Raw genomic sequence first — 21,127 nt, forward strand, 5'->3', positions numbered from 1 at the left:
TTACATGAAAGGACTATTGGACCATCTAAGGATATAACATGCATTTCCAGTTGTAGCATGCTGTCAAATGTAATATGCATTATAAAGAACATTGTGTTTGTGTAATAAAATACTGAATGAGTGATATACACTCAGCAACTAAAAAATTAAAATAAATTAAACAGTCCTTAAATTAATCAAATCCTGAGTTTAAAGACAGGATTATATATAAATTTCACAGTTTTCGTGCTGCAATGTTATCTATGAAGTGAGCAAAACCCATGATCCTTTAGTTAGCTGCAAGTATTAGTATATTTTGAATAATGTTCTAGTTACTGTAATTAGGAAATTGACTGTTTAGCTTTGTACACAAATTTTTGAGGAATCTATGGCCTTTATTCTGGTTCACTTGCAAAGTCAAATTCTTTCTGAAATGGAGAAAAACCATGCGCACTGCCGGGGGGGCAGATGTAACTTGTGCAGAGAGAATTAGATTTGGGTGAGTTATTTTGTTTCTGTGCAGGGAAAATACTGGCTGCTTTATTTTTACACTGCAATATAGATCTCACTTTGAAGTAAAACCCCACCCAAATCTAACTCTCTCTGCACAAGTTACATCTGCCCCACCTGCAGTGCACATGGTTTTCTCCATTAGAGAAGGAAGTGTTCCCCTTCATAGTAGAGACTGCAGGGGCACAAATCCTAGAACATCCGAGCATTGAGAGAAGCAAGTTACAAATGTAAAAAAAAAAATACCAGTATCATCAGCCAAAGCATATGTAACTGCTATCCTTGTGCATCTACTGGAATGTGGTATATTGTACAATGTATTATTATACAAAAGCAATAAGGATTATGGAATCCTAGATACTGTACAGCACTTTTTTCAAGGGTTGCAGCCATACTTTTATGGCAGGTATCCAATTTCCCCTGTTATAGCATTGGGAGCTAGTTTGCTACATGGAAATTATCTTACTACTAGTTACCGGCCCATCAAAATGACAGAGCGACATAACAGTAATGTCAGCGCCGGTGGTTGTGCATGCCAAAATGGAGCAACACTTGAATTGCCCCTCTAGTGGCCATCGGTATGCAAACCACTTGAATCCCCCCCATAGAGGTTAGGATCATAATTCCAATTTTATTATATCAATTTGGAATGCTAGTCTAAATAAACACACAAAAGCTTTAGTTGTAGTGGTTGATACTGTATGGCTATAAGTTGAACAGACAACACATTATCACAGTGTAAGCAACATTCAAAAAGTAACTTGCTTGTTTCCTTACTAAATATTGTTGCTACAGTCTACCCCCTTATGTGACCAACATAGTCCTGGGGAATGACCTAATTATTTCTAGTTCTGTATACAGATTTAGCCATTTAATGGGAATAAGTGAGCCAGAGCTGTCTGACTTAATCCTATGCTAGTCCCCTACTGTATTGTTCTAGTATTGTATTGCAGCTGAGAACTATAGGCCTTGGCTCACCATGGCTCACCATGGCTATCCAGTGAAGGCTAGCTGAAGAAGGCTCTATCTGTATGTATGACATATCAGGATATCTATTGGGTTCGGTTCTAGCAAACAAAATGTTTTGGTTACAACATGAATTAATCAATCATTTCCTCTGGGGAATTTAAGGCTTAATTCAGATCTGATTGTTGCTCTGCAAAGTTGCAGATGACCGCGAGCACTTAGCCGCTGCCCAGACAGAATAAAAACCCGCCCTGTGTAAATCTGAAAGAGAATTGTAATCCGTTATCCTGTTGCACATCCATACACAATTCCCATACCGTGTAATGATTTTCCCTGTCTGTCCAACTGTGGACAAGGTCTGACTAATCCACAACTCTGCGACAGAGACAGGCTGATTGAGGTGATAATAAAAAACTATGACTGGTCCCCAGTTATATGGGGATTCTTTTTATCCCTGTCTTGTTTGCTAGCTTTTGCTAGAAGATCAACACACGAAAAAGTAGACATACAATAGGTCGACATGACCAAACGTTGACACAAGCCAAAGGGCAACATGGAAAAATGGAAAAAGTGCAATATGATTTTTTTTTTAATGACTTGTTCATTCATTACCTTTCTGGTGGGCATAGTGGAAGAATATAATAGTGTGCTGAGCACAGCAAGGCACCATGCCCAAAATCATAGGGAGCATAGCGAGCCATGCGTGGAAACGCAGTACACTTATATGGTGTCCGTCAACCTATGTCAGCAGAGACACCAAGAAAAAAATTGATAAAACTCATGGCGACCTTTCACAGGTTGAACTTTTCCTTGTGTCAACCTTTTGACCATGTACGTCAACCGTTTTCACGTGACGACCTTCTGCCTGTCGTCCAATAGCAGTCAACCTATTTATTGTCGACCTAGACACTTTCAACCTAATGATCCTCATCCAAATGCAATGGCCTTCAAACACTTAATGTTAGTGACTCTTTTATCATAGATTGGGGCAGATGCACTAAGCCTTGAAAAGCGATAAAGTGGAGAGGGATAAATGACCAACCAACCAGCTCCTAATCGATGCTTTGCAAACACAGCCTGTAACATGTCAGTTACGGGCTCATTGGTTGGTACTTTATCACTTACCACTTTATCACTTTTCATCTGCCCCAATAATTATGACATAAAGTTGTGCCTCGCTCCATTTCCTCGGACTCTCTCATCTATATATTAATAGCAAAGGGTGTTTTTTTTGAGTGACAGTATTTCCATGATGCCATTTTCTGACCCGGGCACATCTTATACCAAATTAATAGTCTTAGGACCTTATTCCGGTCCGTTCATTGGCCCACGTGTTTTCATATGGGGCCGATGTGCTGGGTGCTTGCACCCAAGGCGAACAAAGTGGGTGCACACACGAATCCTTTGCGGGTGGGGCATGGGGTGATGGACTGGCCCATTAGTATTCCCATGCTAATGCAGCCATTACGGACATGCAGGAGGAGGACAGCTGACATCTCCGGATGTCATCTGCCCGACTACTTCCCCCGTCCGTACACGCATATGTAAGTTTGCTCAGAGCAACCTTATATATGAGTGCACCTTCCCCATCTTTTGATGGTCGGCAACCATCGAAAGATGTTGGAGGGTCCCAGTGGCATGGGAATGGATGTTTATGTAAAACATTCCTTTGCAGCCAGTACGAACGTACGCGCCTTGTGAATGGTGGGCCGGCGTACCACCATTCGCGAAGCAGGATCTAGTTCTCTGGGAAGCATGCTAATTCGCATCGAATGAATTAACTAGAATACCCCCCCTAGGTCTGTACAGTTACATAAACATATTGGCATTGTAATTGGTTGCTTCATTTTGGGGTTTTGTGTCAAAATGTCTTCCTGCCATTTACAATGCATCACTATTGTGTTCTGGAAAATGTGACAGCTGGTGTGTTACCGGTAACAAGTGATCTACTGGGTGGGATGGAAACTGTTACAGTTATTTAGCAGCCATTCGCTAAGAAGATTTTTTTAAATTTGACTCATAAGGGGGATAGAAGGGGTAAAATGTTCCTCCCAGTAAGCCTTTACCCAGTTGAAACCGTGCCCATCAGCTAGTAGAGATTTGCACATATCCTCCCAATGGTTTTGGTTGATAAATCTACAATGTCTATATAAACAGTAAAAAGTTCGGTACTCTTTACTTAGAAGGGCGCCCACGATTTTGATCGTGGGCATCGTTAGTAAAAAATCTCGGGCATCTCGGGCATTGAATGCACTAAAAAATCGGGTGCGATCAACCGACGAGATGCCCGAGATTTCCCATAGGGAACAATGTTAAATGTCTCAATTGACCCAATTTTCCTGTTCAGTGCCTCAATTGACCCGATTTTTCCATAGGAAACAATGTTAAATGGGCCACAGAGGCCAAATAGGCACCCTGAAGTGTATAATGGCCACCCGAATTGTTAACGCCACCCCACGATCAACGTCAACCCGATGCGTGGCGAGCGCAGCGAGCCCGCGAGGGGCGGCGGTACGCGTCCTACGACCTTTTCATACCCCCACTATCCACGTCGGCGTGGAGTTGAGAATAGAAAGTGTGGCGAGCGCAGCGAGCCACCGAGCCCGAAGCGTGGCGAGCGCAGCGTGCCCCGCGAGGGTACGCGGACAGCTGTGAAGCCCGCGAGGGGACGCGGACACCTGTGAAGGTATCCGCGTCCCCTCGCGGGGCTCGCTGCGCTCGCCACGCTTCGGGCTCGGTGGCTCGCTGCGCTCGCCACACTTTCTATTATCAACTCCACGCCGACGTGGATAGTGGGGGTATGAAAAGGTCGTAGGACGCGTACCGCCGCCCCTCGCGGGCTCGCTGCGCTCGCCACGCATCGGGTTGACGTTGATCGTGGGGTGGCGTTAACAATTCGGGTGGCCATTATACACTTCAGGGTGCCTATTTGGCCTCTGTGGCCCATTTAACATTGTTTCCTATGGAAAAATTGGGTCAATTGAGGCATTGAACAGGAAAATCGGGTCAATTGAGACATTTAACATTGTTCCCTATGGGAAATCTCGGGCATCTCGTCTGTCGCATCGCACCTGATTTTTTAGTGCATTCAATGCCCGAGATGGCCGAGATGGGCGCCCTTCTAAGTAAAGAGTACCAAAAGTTCTACACCAAAAGGTCGACATGTACCCTTTTGCCCACATTCATGTCTATTGCATGTTGATCTTTTGCTGTTGACCAGTCATCAGGTCTGTCGATAGTGTGTTGATAGTATAATACAATATTTTAATAGCTCAATGGCATTTTGGAGCAAATTAAAACAGCATATTTTTTAGTTAAAAAGAATGAAATGGCAAATGTTGTTTAATAGTTAAGGAATCCTGAGATGAAATCTACCCCCTACATCAAACAGCAGTACTCTGCATTTACCACAACCTGCTGTGAAACACTACAATGACTAAGAACAGAAAATCGCTCAGGCCACATGTGATTAGATGGTTCCCTGAGAATGTATCTTGCGAGTAGCTCTCATCCAATTATTTGCCAGCTTCAGAATGGTACTCCCTGTCCAGTGGCAGGCGTGCTGCTTTACATTCCTGCAGGAATAATTCTGTATAATTCACATACAGTATTAGTTCTGCTCCCCTTATACATTGCCTTGATTGGACGAATCGTTTGGTCGGACCAGCAAAAGAAATTGAAAAAGACAATTACTGTAAATAACGCAATAACACCGAGGAATTTCGCTACTGCCATCTAGCTTTCTTTTCCTATAGGCCTACATATAGACATCTACAGTATCTATACAGTAGGTCCCATTCTTATATAAGGTCACTGCAGTGCATTAACACTTACCTGTGCCATAGGAACGTAGTTTTTAGTCTCCTTTGGTTCTGTTTTATAGTAATGGCTAGAAACACCACTCTGATCTGAAGCATAGCAGATTTGCCATTTGTATTCTCTTTGACAGAATGTACAAATTATTTCCCACAAACACTTTCCACACGCAAATGCCACTTTGTAATGTAGGGAAACAGTCACCAGTTCCGTCGTGCTCTTTATTTTTTATTCCATTCTCTTGCATCATAGAAGCCAATTTAAACCACAAATGCAAATATTTTCCATCTCTCATTCACACAGCTTTCTGCTCGCGCGACGGTCTTCTCATTGTATATGTGTGTGCTTGTAAGAGATTTACTGCTTGGTGGCATGCCACATGTCTTAAAAATTACAGTGCCCATTTTCTAGTGAAATAATTCCAACAAAGAGTGGCTCCTATTACAGCCAGAGATGCAGGACGTCATGATTTATTATTATTTATGGATCCCGGGCCTTGTTTATGCACGATGGGTTAGGTGCGCGGGATAGCAATGCCATTATGCAAATGACATTGAATGTCCTTTCTGAGCCTAAATAATTTTTGTGTTGGACGATTAAACCTCATCTGTTATTGATATGGGCTGCAGTCGGGCTATTAAAGAGTCCCAAAAGTACTTACTCCCAGTAATGGGAAAATTGAGAAGAAGAGTCTAAACAATTGCCTCTAGTGTGCTGTGATTGTCTGGTAGGAGTAGAACATAATAAACCCTCTGAAAAGAAATTGTGTTTACTACTTAGGGATAAATAAAGAGGGGAGAAAATGCAATAAATTACACTTTGTGATTTGAATAGGCACAGCAGAGCATTTGCGTACTTTCCAATTTAGTTCTATATTTTATTTATTTGCTTTTTTAAGTAAATAACAAGTAGCAGGGAATGATTCCCATCCAGTGTGTAATGGATTAGACAAGCAAGGGAAAGGTGGGCGGGAGGGCTGCTAGTTAAGCAGAAAGGAGAACCAATATTCTCAGTGAACAAGGGAGCTAACGTCACTACTTTCCCTTCGCTCGCTCTCTATTTCTGACACAGCTGTGCAGTAACATTTTGATCAGTGTTGATAGCTTATGAATTCCAAAATTGACAAAATTTACAGAAAAATGAGGATAATCCATCTTCCTTAGCAGCCTGTCAGGAGCTGGCTATACTTCATAATCCTCAATTACAGATGCTATTTTCAGACATTTACATGCAGATATTAAACACAAATGAGAAACAAAGGGAGGTTGGAAAAACAGCTATTTATATGTATAATGATCCAAGACCAGAGAAAAATAACACGTGAAGGTCCTTATATTTACAGGCATCTTGCAACGTGTTTTACTTTGTAAATACTTTTTTAGTAATGAAATTTCATTTTATTAGCTGAGGTTTAGGTTTTGATAATAATCCGAGGTTGCTTTGACTAGCAGATCTGCAATAATAGATCCCTTTGTGAATATGTTGGCTGTGTTGTCAGCATATCGTGCCAAAAGTATTTCTTATATTTAGGAAAGTCACATGATCATGCCTGGTATTGTAAAAAGGGATTAACCAATGTTATCAGCTGTTTGGCATGTCATTATTAATAAACAGTAGGTGTCACACTGTAACACAGTCATCCTAACTAGATTGTCCTGATTCACTCTGCTCTGCTGGGTCGGCCCTCATCCACTTGTAGAGAAGAAGCTCATGTAGGTTCACCTGGATGGCATAGCACAGCCACTGTAATAATGCTGCCAACGCTCATTAATTGTTCTCTGTAAACCTAAGATAAATAGCATCATATATTTGGGACTATGAATACAATCAATATTTTGAAAGGCTTGTTATGTTAATGAATTATACTACTCCAGCTAAAACCCTTTTACCTGCCGGCACAGCAACCACGACCCTTTGTTTTGCTGCTCCTCACCCCCTTTCAGCTGTACTATAGTGGATCTTTGGGGTTAATTCATATTTAAAAGCCTGTTGGGTCTTTTTCCAAGATCACAACCATAGTGTATCCATTTAGTATATAATGGATTCCTGTATCTATTCACTATAGTTTTATTACATTTGGCCCAAAAGTGGTCAGAAATATTGAAAGCCCAACCTTCTGTCTGATGAGATGAAATAAACAAAGCTTATAGGACTTAGAATACGTTGGACATTCCCAAACTGCACCAACATCATTGGGTGAGCATGGACCCAATTTTCTCAATATTCCTTTTTGCAACAACCTGATTCCACAAATATTTATTTTATTTATATATTACAGGCAGATATATAATAGTCTTAGCAATATAATACATTAGACCTTTCTGCTTCCTTCTATATACTACCGTTTGAACCTGCATGGTGTTTAATAGTGAAGCTGGCTTGGGAAACCTGAGGCATATGAAGGGACACCCGGGTATTAGTTTCTTATATTATTAAAAATGTCTAATTGAATTAAATTAATTTGAGATTGTCAGCCAGTATTTTAGTTGCTGTATAGTGTGTTACGCCTCCCTTTGGGAGCTGCGATTTCTACTTTACAGTGCTAATTGGCAACACACATATTCCTATACCCAGGGCTCTAGTCTCTAATATTCGGGAAGGATGAATTTATATATGTATATACACACACACACACACACACACACACACTTGTGTATTCTACTTCACATGTGCTGTTGCTATGGACAACCAATCAGAATCTACTTCTTATTTATTTAGCACCCTCTAAGATAGTAGACAGGATTTGATTGGTTTCCCATAGCAACATCACATGTGAAGTAGAAAACACATCTTAGTACATTTCCCCCCTTGTGTTATGATATATTTCAGAGAGGCATTGAGATGGGACACTGTTCATACTAGTAATGAACAAGGGTGGTCCATTCTCACATTTATAACTTTAGGTATTACATGTATCATATACTGTACATACTATGCTAAAGGTTTAGGCTATGAGCAGATAAGCATTAATATTTTCTTTACTCTGGGGTTTTTTAGACAGTAGAGCAAATTAGAAATAGGCTCTCACAAATAAATAATGTATCCTGTTGTACTGAGGCTGGCACAGTGCAAATGGCCATCTCTGGAAGGCTGATGTTAGGAGCAGGGATGTGGAAATGTAGGACATGTTCTTCTTTACCACAGACTTGTTCTGTCGTCTACATGGGAAGGATGACCTTGTGTGCTCATTGGGTTTTCCTTAGAGATTTCATGTGTGCACAGACCCTTAAAGAAAGTTACTAAATTATTATTAAAAAGCATTAGCAATCTAAACTACAGGTAAAAGGGGCACACAAACAGAATTTCAAATACAAAATGCTTAATGCTTAATTTCTGTTTGCATGTCTCATTTTATACTTATTTTGTACAGGAATTGGTTAGAATGGAATATCCCCAATACAGAGTAATAGAGATGGAAGATATAGCACTGCTTGACAAACGACATAAGAGGATGGTAGGAACACTGAAGCTCACTCAATTGCCAGCTGGCCCAAATGTTTTAGGAGATTTTGGATATGTTAGGGGTTGTATAGTATATTGGCCAAAAAAGGGTAGAAATAACATATTCTATGAAATATGACCTATTAAAGATCACATGAAGGGTAATACACAGTATACAGAGTATATGTAGAGGAGAAGCTATTAATGTGGGCAGGAATATTGCTGTAAATATTGTACTGTATATAATGTTAATGATAATAAATACCTCATCTATGGAGTATGCATGTCTTCAGTCTTACCTGCCAGCAGCTTTTATATATTCCATTTGATGAGCCCGTAACAAAATAATGACATTGTAAATAGACACTTTAACGCAAATGCATTAAGCTTGGTAAAGTGATAAAGTGATGACTAAGTGGTGATAAAGTGGAAGGTGAATAGGCACCAGCCAATCAACTCCTAACTGACAGCTGATTGGCTGGTGTGATATCACATTCCGATTTGTCACCACCTTATCACCACTTCATCACTTTCCCAGGCTTAATATATCTTCTTCTTTGGGCCTTATTTGGAGTCAGTCTTAAATACAGTTTGTGATTTTCCAGACCAAATTCCAATGTTTTAATGCATACCTTTCAGAATCTACAGGGTCAATTTACTAAGATGGGAGTTCTATTGAAGATGGCATGTTGCTATGGACAACCAATTAGATTCTATCTATTATTTTCTAGAAGGTCCTAAATAAATAAGTAGACTCTGATTGGTTGCTACGGGCAACATCCCATCTTTACTCCTACATCTTTTGTTTTTCCTCAAGTCTGACTTAAGACTCTCTGGGGAAAATTTACTAAAGGTTCTAAAATGTGACAAGAGGTTATATTAATGTTGCTTATAGTAACCAGATTCTATGATTTTTTAGGATGTGATAGAGAAATGATAGACAGAATCTTATTGGTTGCTATGGGCAATATCACCTGTTTTCATTTTTAGAATCTTTAGTAAATGTAGTAAAGTTTAAGTGGTGCAGAAGTGAATGCATTTGCAACAAAACTATAGAAAGGGTGTAGTATCAAGTTAAAGCTGTGTACACATGGTGCAATATATTGCTCAGTGTCCATATTTCATCAGCGACCAGAGATGGTCGCTGATGAACAGGAGACTCTGGCAGGGGAGCCGCAGAGGGAAACAGCTTGCTCCTGTGACCAGCGACCATCAGAAGACTGAACACGGGAGTGGGCACCTGGCGATTTATCGCTGCAGCACAAATATCGCTCATTGACCATATTGCCAGCGATATTGCACCGTGTGTGCACAGCTTAAGACAAACATGGCTGTCAAATGCTCACAAATGCAGCCTTCTGGAGAGACTGACTTACAGTAATAAAGATAAGGGGTTACTTCCAAGGGTATAAAGTCGTAGCTGGAGAATTGCTGAAGTGACTGTAATAGATCACAGGGAGACACACTTTTATTTTTTTAAATCATAGATTGCAATTGAGAATTGAATCTTTTTCTGAAATTATTTTTTAATATATATTAATGTTTATATAGCCTTTAAATATTTTATTTTAATGAATGGTGTCAACATCTTCTTACAATGTTTTAGTACATAAGACTGTATATGATGGATGACTCTATAGATAGGGCAGGCGGCAGTGATGGAAAGTAGAAAAACTATAACTACAGTATACTATAGTATAAAGAGTCCATACTGTCAGCCAGTTTATGGCAATGTAATAAATATATTTTATGTCTAGTAAAACCATGTACAGTATATACTTGGATATATTATACAGGTCATTTATGTGAAATGGATGTACACTGTATTGTGGCTTATTTAATAAAATTGTATAATATGACGTAGGTCCGTCAAGTACAGATACTGTTACCAACAGACAACACTGAGATATTAGGGTTAAATATTCTAATTACAGTAAAAGAAAATCTAATTTCTAGTTAGGTTACTGTTTTCTATAGAATCTAATTTTTCTTTACATGGTACTAAGGCTGCATTACCACCTATTACTTATATGCCCCTTCCATCCATCTGTGCTCATGCAAGTATTTTTCACAGAGATCTATAATTCGCCACACATGCCTGCCAAAAACTGGTTCATAGCAGTGTGTTTATGCACAAGAACCAATCAAATGTTCAAGAATGGAGATTGTGGTTTCTGATTTGTCTTCCTGCAAAACTACCCTCAGAAGCCATTTATAGGTTTTGCTAAAAGCTATAACACAATTTCCAGGCAAATGTTATAACCTGGTTAGCCATAGTTGAATTATAATATATTAATGATAAGTCCTAACAATTTTGTTTCCTAATATTAATATAAAAATAGCTTTGCTTTCTTTTTTAATGAAACCAAACTTAAATATAATTTCCATCTTCTTTTTTAGACAACAGAATATTCAGCCATGGCTTTAACTGGTGGTTTGGATGAAATGAAATCCAGTCTAACAAGTCCTTCTTCAGGTGATTTAGGAGGAACTGTTCCTGGACCCCAATCATATCCCATTGTGACAGGTAATTGAAATATACCTTAATATATACATTGGCACCTAGATGGGATGCATATACAATGGTACATTTATAAAAGCATGGCTAACAGTGTAATTATTCACTTGACAATACTTGAATACACCCTTGATGCCTATAATATTCCTTAGCAATCATATAATTATACACTGTACATAGATAATATGTATTGAAGTACAGTGGTAATGGGAGCACTTTATTGTATATTTCCTGAATAACTGTCTTAGCACCAACAATCGTAATTTCTTATTGACACATATTGTGGCAATATGAAATTAGGAATCAGAGCAATGGATTAAAAGTTGCATGTGGTGGGGGCAACTGAAGCATGTACTTACAATGTGTACAAAGCAGAGAATTGTTATGCAATAACTTTACTATTGCATGTTTGTGCTGCCCTCATGCATGAGCAAGCAGACATTACCGGAGAGGGATCTGATGGGATCCCACTCTCGAACATTTAGCTTAATGTAGTCCAAAGGCTTATTTGATCTAAAGGTGATGCTAGCTATCAGGGTCAAGCTGCATTTTAGCAACCCAAATAGAAACCTATGGAGAGTGCTTTTGCAATCTAAAATGGAAACAAATACAATAATGGTATTCTTTTGCGCTAATGACCAGATGCAGCTGGTTATGACATATAGGAAGGTCCACCAACCTTCCAAAACATATAAGTACAGCAGATAGGGGGGGTATGTCAATATTCCAGCACTTCTAGGGATTGGACTTACTTAAAAAGAAAAGGAAGTCCCCGATGATATCCTTTAATTGAAGAGGAAATTCAATATTCGGACCAGCCGACGAAAATTCAGCAGAGGTAGAATCCTCAATATCCAATCACACTTCCCGACTCAGGTTTTTAAGCAGTCTAGGAGAGAGATGAATGATAGTGCAACACCTTTTTTCAAAGGGGGGAACAACGGTTTATTGATACACTCACAATTTCCAGGTTAAAAACAAGCATATAGTCACCAGCCGGTGACAATTGTTGGGGAGGTTACACCCAGACCTATTCTTCCACTGGTAAAAAGGGTTCAGGAAACCTTTTGTCAGAGTAGAAAAACAGCGAATGGGGTAGAGTTTACCAGACCTCCAGTTTGCATTAGAAAGGGTAATTCATCCAGCCACGGGAACACCAGCTTTGTGCTTGTTTTTAACCTGGAAATTGTGAGTGTATCAATAAACCGTTGTTCCCCCCTTTGAAAAAAGGTGTTGCACTATCATTCATCTCTCTCCTAGACTGCTTAAAAACCTGAGTCGGGAAGTGTGATTGGATATTGAGGATTCTACCTCTGTTGAATTTTCGTTGGCTGGTCCGAATATTGAATTTCCTCTTCAATTAAAGGATATCATTGGGGACTTCCTTTTCTTTTTAGTGTAAGTCCAATCCCTAGACGCTTTCTTTCAAACTAGAAAATTTGCACCACCCCCTGCTTAAAAAAAATTATGGTGCTCTCCCCCCTCATACATTTATTATAATATTTGTTACCTATATGCTCATTGTCAGGGCTTTTATGCTCATTGCCAGTGGTTCCATGCTCATTGCCAGGGATCACATGCTCATTACTAGGGGTTTTATGCTCATAGCTTTCTACAAGCTCATGCCAGGAGTTTCTTATTCATTGCCAGTGATTTTTTGCTTGTTGCCAGTGGGCTACATGCTCATTGCCAGGGAGATCCATACCTAGGGGGTTACATTCTTGTTGTTTGTGTGTCTTGTGTTATGGGTTTACCTTTGCCTTGACAATGCTTTCTTATGATGAGCTCAGTATCTCTTGAATGCACTGCATCATTGTGCGAGGGCGCATGACATGGGATACTAGGAGTCACATGGTTGATCATACTTCTGAAAGTGGGGGTCGTGAAGGCCGTGTGCCTGAAAGTGGGTGTGACTTCACACTGGGCGTGAGTTCTGCTAGTTAACACTAGTATACATGTTCAGTAAGTACAGTATGCATGTCTTTTATCCCTGAAGAAAACTCATAATAAGCTTTTGAAATGTTGGAATCTTACCTTAAAGTCTAAAATCTTTCTTGCAGTGCTGTCTGCCTACAATACCTGTACAGTATTTGGATGAGTCTTTGAGCTATCTCTGGGAGATCACCCAGATTAGCTCTCTCTTTATGTGGAGTGCCGGTCATTTGCTATCTTGTTTTATATATATCAATCCATAGGGCCAATTTTGGTCCAATAAGGGCACTCACCAGTTGTAGAAGAGGAAAATTTTATGTCACTACATCACCATATCCAAACAGTGGTCACATCCATAGCAAAAATGGCAGGTAGTTGGTCGAGGTTTTGGCCAGTCATTGTATATCTATATACAGATATATGCTACCCAGTAGGATCTCTACCATCTATCCTTCTGTCCATTAGGATCTCTAGTACTGTTTTATCCGAGGCGGCGAACATTGTTGGAAGAATATTTTCAACAGATTCGCAGAGACCATGTGTTTCCACAGCGCCGTCTCCCCCAAGCCACCACTTGGACTGCAGTGCCATTGTTAGGCCAATGTATTTACCACAAAACAGTTTTAATTTATTTATGTACAGTTTCTTATATAACTACAATTGTAATAATCCTGAGCCTTTGTGAGTAAAGCCAACCATTCTACTATACAGAGGCAAATATGGGGGAATTGTATAGTATGGGGAAACTATTCAAAGGAAGGTAATGGGGGAAGCAGTTGTTCCGAGGAGCAGTTTCTTTTTGTTATCTTTTTGCTTCAGTAATAGGCTGTTTTGTGTCACTGTTATTATGGCCTAGTTAATGTAAAGCTTACAAAAGAGCTCAGAAATGATCACCTTGGAATAAGTCATTAGGTACAATTAATGAATAAAATATTATACTGTGGTCACCTTTCAGCAAACAATGGCACACATTCCAAGCAGTTTACATATAAACGCTCCCGAAATATACTGTATATATTATGCAGGCCTTATCTATAAAGGATCTTTGTATCACTGCAAAGACATTCAATGCAGAAAGCTTAGTGTTATAGAAATTAAAATGATTAACTTATTCTCCAGTATACTAGGAAAACACTGCAACATTGCATTCTAATACACGATTACATATTTCTATAAAAACAGAACAAATGGACAAACATTAAGATCATTAGGAATTAGTATGAGCAAAAACAAAATGAAGCAGGCAGCATGGTCTACACAAAACTTTAATTAGGTCTAGTATTTTAAAATGAGGGTTTATCAATGGGTTTCGGACATCCACCACAGATCTTCCTGATCTGCACTTATTTTGTAAATACGATTCATCTTACCCCTGCCACTGTTTCCTGGTTGCTGATGTGATACATACAACTCTGTTTCTTTTTGTTTTCTTGTTAATCAAACTGGAAATAATTGCAGCACAGCTGTGTTTGCATCTGTGACTAGGAGTTATTTATTTTCCATTGACACTTCATAAACTACATCTATTTAAGTTTTGCACTTGCTTATTCTTTCAATTCTAAAAGTTTAATCTGTTTTAATTGATGACCTCTCCTCAGCCAGCAGCAATTCTCTAAGGGATTACGGCAGTGGTGTCAAAGTCATGGCACTCCAGCTGTTGTGGAACTACATGTCCCAGCATGCCCTGCCACAGTTTTAGCAATCCATTATATAAAATCTGTGGCAGGGCATGCTGGGATGTGTAGTTCCACAACAACTGGAGGGCCATGAGTTTAACACCACTGTCCATGTTGACCATAAGCTTGTGTCGACCTTCTGTCGATGTCTACCTAGGATATGTCGAATATTTTTAGGTGTCGACCTAGTCACTGTCGACCCTTAGTGGTCAACCTAGACATTGTCGTTTCAGGGACTGCCTACCTTTCTATTGGATGGCCATGGATGTCTCTACCATTGATAGTGCCATTGGTGGGTTGAATTGGTTACAAAAAACTGTAGATGGCGATCAGTGCAGCTGCCCTCACACAGGGCCAGATCTACTAAGCTTTGAATAGTGATAAGATAGAGAGATAAGCTACAAACCAATCAGCTCCTGTCATTTTCCATACAGGTCTTGTTACATGTCATTAGGAGCTGATTAGCTGGTTCTTTATCACCTATAACTTTATCATTTTTTAAAGCTTAGTACATGTGCCCCTGACATCGATTGGGACTGAACAGCCATTCTGGGAAGGATATGGGGCTGTGCAGGGCACATTGAGGGCCATGCTTAGCCTAGAGGTGGGACAAACACTGCAGGTTGGACAAAAAAAAATCCATGTTTCAAATTATTGATTGCAGAGAACCATCAAATGTCCACCCATGACCATCAATGACAAACCATCAATTTTTGTTAGCTATTGTTCATTATGACCATCAATGATTTTTCTTAAATGCGTAATATGTCCTTAGAAACCATGGGTGAAATGTAATAGGATGAGAGATTCAGAAAGTGTGAGATTTGGTAAAAAATCTCCAGTTTTTTAAATCGGCAATCATTTACACTGCAAAACCACACAGTGTAAATCATTCCACTTTAACACCTTAACTTGTCCTTTAAATAATGCATTTAGGGCCTGATTCAAAGCCGGGCCTGTGGCGTCAGTGATGACCACTATTAGTCTCATTTGCGGGTTAGTGGAATGGTCAGATTTACTCCCATTTGCAGACTGGAGAATTCCTGAGATGGTTTGTGGATTGCAACATGATTTGAGAGTGAATAGCGATTAGAGATCCATTTGCAATTCTCTCGTAATTTAGCAAAGGGTTTCTTCTCTTTCAGACCGATTGGCAGTTTTCTGATTAGCAGAGCAATAATCAGATCTGAATTAGGCCCTTAGCTTGTTTACCAGATGAACATAATTTACGTTAAACAAATGTGGGCCTTTATATTCTTTACCCTGTGACATGAGCCATGTAATGCATTTTCCAAAGTTCACAAAATGTTAAACTTAACCTCATGCTACCTTATCTCAATATGTTCTGATTCAGTAACCAATGGAGAATTGTAGATGTCATAGATGGATACTGTAGATAGACAAGTGGGTTATGTGAGCATGACAGCAACATTTTTCATTACTCAGATGTGAAGAGTATAACAAATACTGTATGCTAACATGCATTCGGGGCAATCCATATGATTACTGGCTAATTCATTACTTCAATTCTTATGGAAATATAGGGGTTTCTTTACTGACATGATACACCATTTAACTGCCCCCAATAGTTGGCTAACGGCCATTTTTTTTTTTTTTTAATGATGTCCCTACTCTTTAATGAAACAGCATAACAGGGCATCAGTGTGCCCTGTACCAGCTCCACCTCCTGATCACATGACATTATGCAGAGGGGGCTGGGCTGCCAGCAGTGCAGCACTTCCCAGATCTGAGCGGCTGTATAGACTGCATGGTGCATACCCGGAACTTCCCTGCTAGCCAGAAGCAAGGGTCATGGAGCAGTGATGTGCTGACCAAAAGTAACGAGGCTTACCCATCACTAGGCTCTTCTGTCATGCACTTTACATGCACTTTACATACAGTAGATAGTTCACTGTAGAATTAACATTTCTGCAGTTTCTAATTTACTTGGGTGAGTATTGGGAGTATTTGATGGAGATAGCCCACAAAGTGTGCATTGTTGTTATGCAGGACCTCACACTACAGAACATGTGTTTTTTTCTTTTAAATATTTTAATTTCTTAAATAACTCCAAGAGCAAACCACAACGAGTCTACATTGCCAGAATGGTGCATTAAAAGCAGGATAAGAAATTCTTGGAACAAAGGAACATTTTTAACTTACAGTACCAGCTCTGAATATTCCTTCCCCCATCCTTAAATAAACAATATGAAATACTGTTGCAGTCCTGAAACACAGAGATAATCCAGATGTGTGTTTGGCATAGTCAAAAGATTAGGGCAAGCTGCTTGGCAGGAAAAAGACTTCATATTCCTATTAAATATTTCTAGCTAGAAAAACATCCGTTTTTTGTGGGACCTTGCATGTTATTTGTATTTTCTGCGACATTAAATATTAACTTGCCAAAGAGAAAGAGAAAAAAAAAACCTTGTTCGCTGCCACGGTTCATAAACGCGCTCTCTATTTGCAAGGCAACGACTTGAGCCCAGTTCATTACAGCCGCAGTCAGCAGTTTTATAAGATGTTTGATTGTTATTAATTACCTGCAGATGCATTTCCTCTGCCCTAGCTTGCTGACTTCAGCGCGGTTCTTATCACATTGAGAGGACAAAGTGGAAAAGCAACTGACACAATCACAAAACTACTGGAGTGGAGATTGACAAATCTAAGTGCAGACCACATGCACAGTCAGTGTAAATTAATAGTGTCCAACAGTGCTAACAATGTGGCAGTTTTTTTGCCAACTTTTAATTTGATCATTTATCTACAATCCATTGTTTCATGAGACCCAAACAACTTATACTGTAATGGAGCAACATCTGTGTGTTAAGTACAATTGATGGCCAATCCTCTTCTCTTACTAGTCTTTCTAGCCACAGTATTATAGCTGCATGCTGTGCAGGACAGGTCTCCTCCCTTCATCTCCTTCCAGAATGGGATGGTCATACCACTCCTTATTTAAGTGGAAGAACAATAAGTATGCAGAACCGAACTGGATATGCACCTTATGCCCCTATTGGAAAAATAGGGGGCGTGCCAACATTCTTTCTGGAACAAGGCACCAAAAAGTATGCTTCCGGCTCTGCCTGGCAATGATGGGAGAGTGCTACCTAAAAGCCTGGCCAAGCAGCTCTGCTTAGCCATGCAGTATACAGTGCTGTGGAGGAGGAGTGATGTGTTTCAGGTAAGATACATAGTTAGGGACAGTTATGGTTGTTAGGAAATGATTGTTTTAAATGTATCATGTTTCTGCCTTCCTCTATGTCTCCTCATTCCAAGAGTGAAATCCTACTACTAGCTGCATACAAAAAGTAATACCAATGTATTTATTTTTGGCAGCTGTTGTCTTACCATGGCCTATACGTACTCTCCTGTCCATCAACTACAGTAGTTATTCCACTATCTTATGTATAACGTTTTCTCAAATTCTCTCGGAGTACAGCCCTATGTAATATGTTAGATTTTAATAAATAAAAGATAATAGAGTGATCATATATGTTTATTATATTATTTGGACTATTTCAAATCCTTCCTTATGAAATTTTGAAATGTTTTTGCCCCATTATTAATGTGATGGAGTAGACACCACATAACAGGGCAAAAGGTCTACAGAACAGCAATTACACAGTATTACAGGGAGCCCACATGACGTTTCAGTGTGTGGAGAAACTAATGATTTGATCGAGTGACCTCTACTACAACCTAACATCACTTTACTACCATTTTATGACACTGGTAGTCCAATACAGACATGTAAATGTTAATTAAGATAAAGACTCACCTTAATTGTATGCATGCACAAAACATGCTAGAATAATTATGCAAATGAGGCTACAATTATGCTAATGTGATATAGCACTGAGGTGCTATCTTCCACCTAAACAACACAACATTTTTCCATATATCCTAAAGCAGAAAATCACCTTTAAACCTTTTGAAATGAATAATACATTATTGAACTCGCCAACTATATAAATATAGCAAGCCATCAGAATGTTTAGGAAAAAACACAAACATCAATGGTGAAGACTTAATGTTAGTTTATAATAGTTTAAAATAGTTGTAAAATAATAAAATAGCCTAAACACAGCCATAAAGTTCTAAATGGAAAATATACAAAACGGCACTAATATAAAGTCCCATACACACTGGGCGACTTTGAGCTGAAAGTCGCTCAAAACAGCAGGTTTGAGCGGCGTTCAGCTCAAAACCACCCAGTGTGTATGCACTGTGAGCGGCTTTCCCTCAGCAATGAATGCTATCATCGCTGTCCATGCATGCTGGGCATGGTCAGGTCTGTAAGACTATTTTAGCTAGCATGTGCTATAATAAGATAAATTAGAGCATGGCAAACATGTTCAACTGTGCTCAAGCAGCGTTGAACATGCTTGAGTTTAAATGGTGCATGCATACAACTTTTGACGTTTTTCTATTCAAACTTGCTCATTGTTTGAAGGCGAAGAAAAAAAAGAATAAAGGAATTGTGTGTCGATTTAAGCATGCATACACATTTTATAGTTTATCATCTTTTGTTTTTGCTCCAGGCTGAGATCAAACTCCGTACTGCAAACTAATCATGGTTGATTGTCAAACCGTAAAGAACTAGGGATGTGCAAATGGTGCTGTTGTACGGGGTTTCAGGAACAGCACCCTGCAGCCAGTACAGTTGCTGCAGAACTGCCCAGGGCATCCAAGAGATGCTCAGGACAGGCAAACTGCATAATGTAGTTCTTCTTGGAACACCATTTGGGCACTCTAGGTGCTCTACTTCCCAAAGCTAGTGGTTCAATCCCTTAGGTGTGACATCATGGCATCTCAGTTTTAGGGAGTGGCGCTGACGCAGGATGCACGGCTGCACGGTTACAGTGCAGACATATTACCCATTTTGTATGCAATTTAATAATTTCATTAAATATTGTGTAGATTAGATAGATTAGTGTTTCACCGCTGCACTTCCCAGCAGATCGCATCCTGTGCAAATCGTATGCAAATATAGCACGCAATCCGATCCGCGATGCGATTTAGCACACCCTCACTACCCACGTCAGCCCGAAGCATGGCGAGCGCAGCGTGCCGAGCGATGGGATGCGGTAAGTGTCCTCCCGGCCTGTTCATACCCCCACTATCCATGTCGGCGCGGAGTTGATTTTATAAAGTGTGGCGATCGCAGTGAGCCCACAAGCCCGAAGCGTGGCAAGCGTAGCGCCCCCGCGAGGGGACGTGGAAAATGAGCCCTAAGCATGGCGAGCGCAGCGGGCCCCTCAAGGGGACATGGATTACTTGACGTGTATTCCGCGACCCCTCGCCATGCTTCGGGCTCGTTTTAAGCATGCGGGGCATTAATGGGCCCACTGGGACTTGTAGTCCACCTGTAAAAAGAATGTTTTAAAAAAACACACACAGAGAAAAGTACAAGTTTATTACACACACACCTTAATTTTACATCAAGATACTTACAGCACCAGGGTCCAGCACTGACTCCCTCCTCCACTACCGGCTCACCCCGTACTGATAGCGGAATGAGCTTGCTTCCTCTGTCCCTGCTAACAGCTTCTATAGCGGTGTCACAGTGCTATAGAAGCTATTAGCCTGGTTGGTTCTATGCTTCTCCATTGAGACGCATAGCTCATCCTTGATTGGCTGAAAGTGTCTCCATGGACTGGTGAAGCCTGGGTGGGGGACCCCTTTATTGGGGGGGGGGGTCCCCACTCCCCCAGGTACCCTGTCCAAAGCTGACTAGTCACGGTGCTCATGATACAGCCGGGGGACCTTATGTAAAAAGTGTCCACCGGCTGTGGCATGACACAATGGGCTGCTGGTTTCAAAATATATGAGGGACCCCCAGATTTTTTTGTCCTCTGTATTTTTGGAACCAGGACCGGTCCAAGAGTCCGGGGCTGGTTTCAGAAATACGGGGGACCCCTACGCTTTTGTCCCCTGTATCTCATTAAATATGCGCATTGTGCAAGTGCGGTAATGTGCGATTTTGGAAAGTGACTAAAAATCTCATCCCATTAAATGTCACCCAATGTCTTCCACATATAATTGTTTGGTTTGTATATCTTAAAATGCATTTTGAAAGAAGTTTTATTTTTCTTTTCTTTTTTTACTTAAGTTTATGTATTTATAATATAATTTTTATTGAAGCATTAAAAATTGACATTGCATAACAGGTTCAATACGGGTACAGTTCACATAGAAAACATCGGCACTAGGGTTAACATGGACCACAGTACAAAATTATAAATAATGATCTGAAGACAGTATAGAATGTATCGTATTTCTCAAT

The 21,127-nt window shown here is 40.0% G+C and overlaps 1 protein-coding gene across 8 annotated transcripts in view; it reads left to right on the plus strand.

Annotated features, from left to right (window-relative positions):
* PAX5 (paired box 5) overlaps positions 1–21,127 on the plus strand; it is a 254,571-nt gene that overhangs the window by 152,125 nt on the left and 81,319 nt on the right. For 4 of the 8 annotated variants that reach the window (XM_083179807.1, XM_083179794.1, XM_083179784.1 and 1 more), the window contains exons 8-9: positions 8,642–8,725; positions 11,113–11,239. In XM_083179807.1, coding sequence (XP_083035933.1) covers positions 8,642–8,725; positions 11,113–11,239 — 211 coding nt within the window. The remainder of the gene's footprint in view (positions 1–8,641; positions 8,726–11,112; positions 11,240–21,127) is intronic. The other 4 variants (XM_083179826.1, XM_083179815.1, XM_083179803.1 and 1 more) reach the window with 1 other exon arrangement.

This window comes from Crinia signifera, chromosome 1, assembly GCF_055691185.1.
Source record: "Crinia signifera chromosome 1, ASM5569118v1, whole genome shotgun sequence".
NCBI classification, from domain to species: Eukaryota; Metazoa; Chordata; class Amphibia; order Anura; family Myobatrachidae; genus Crinia; species Crinia signifera.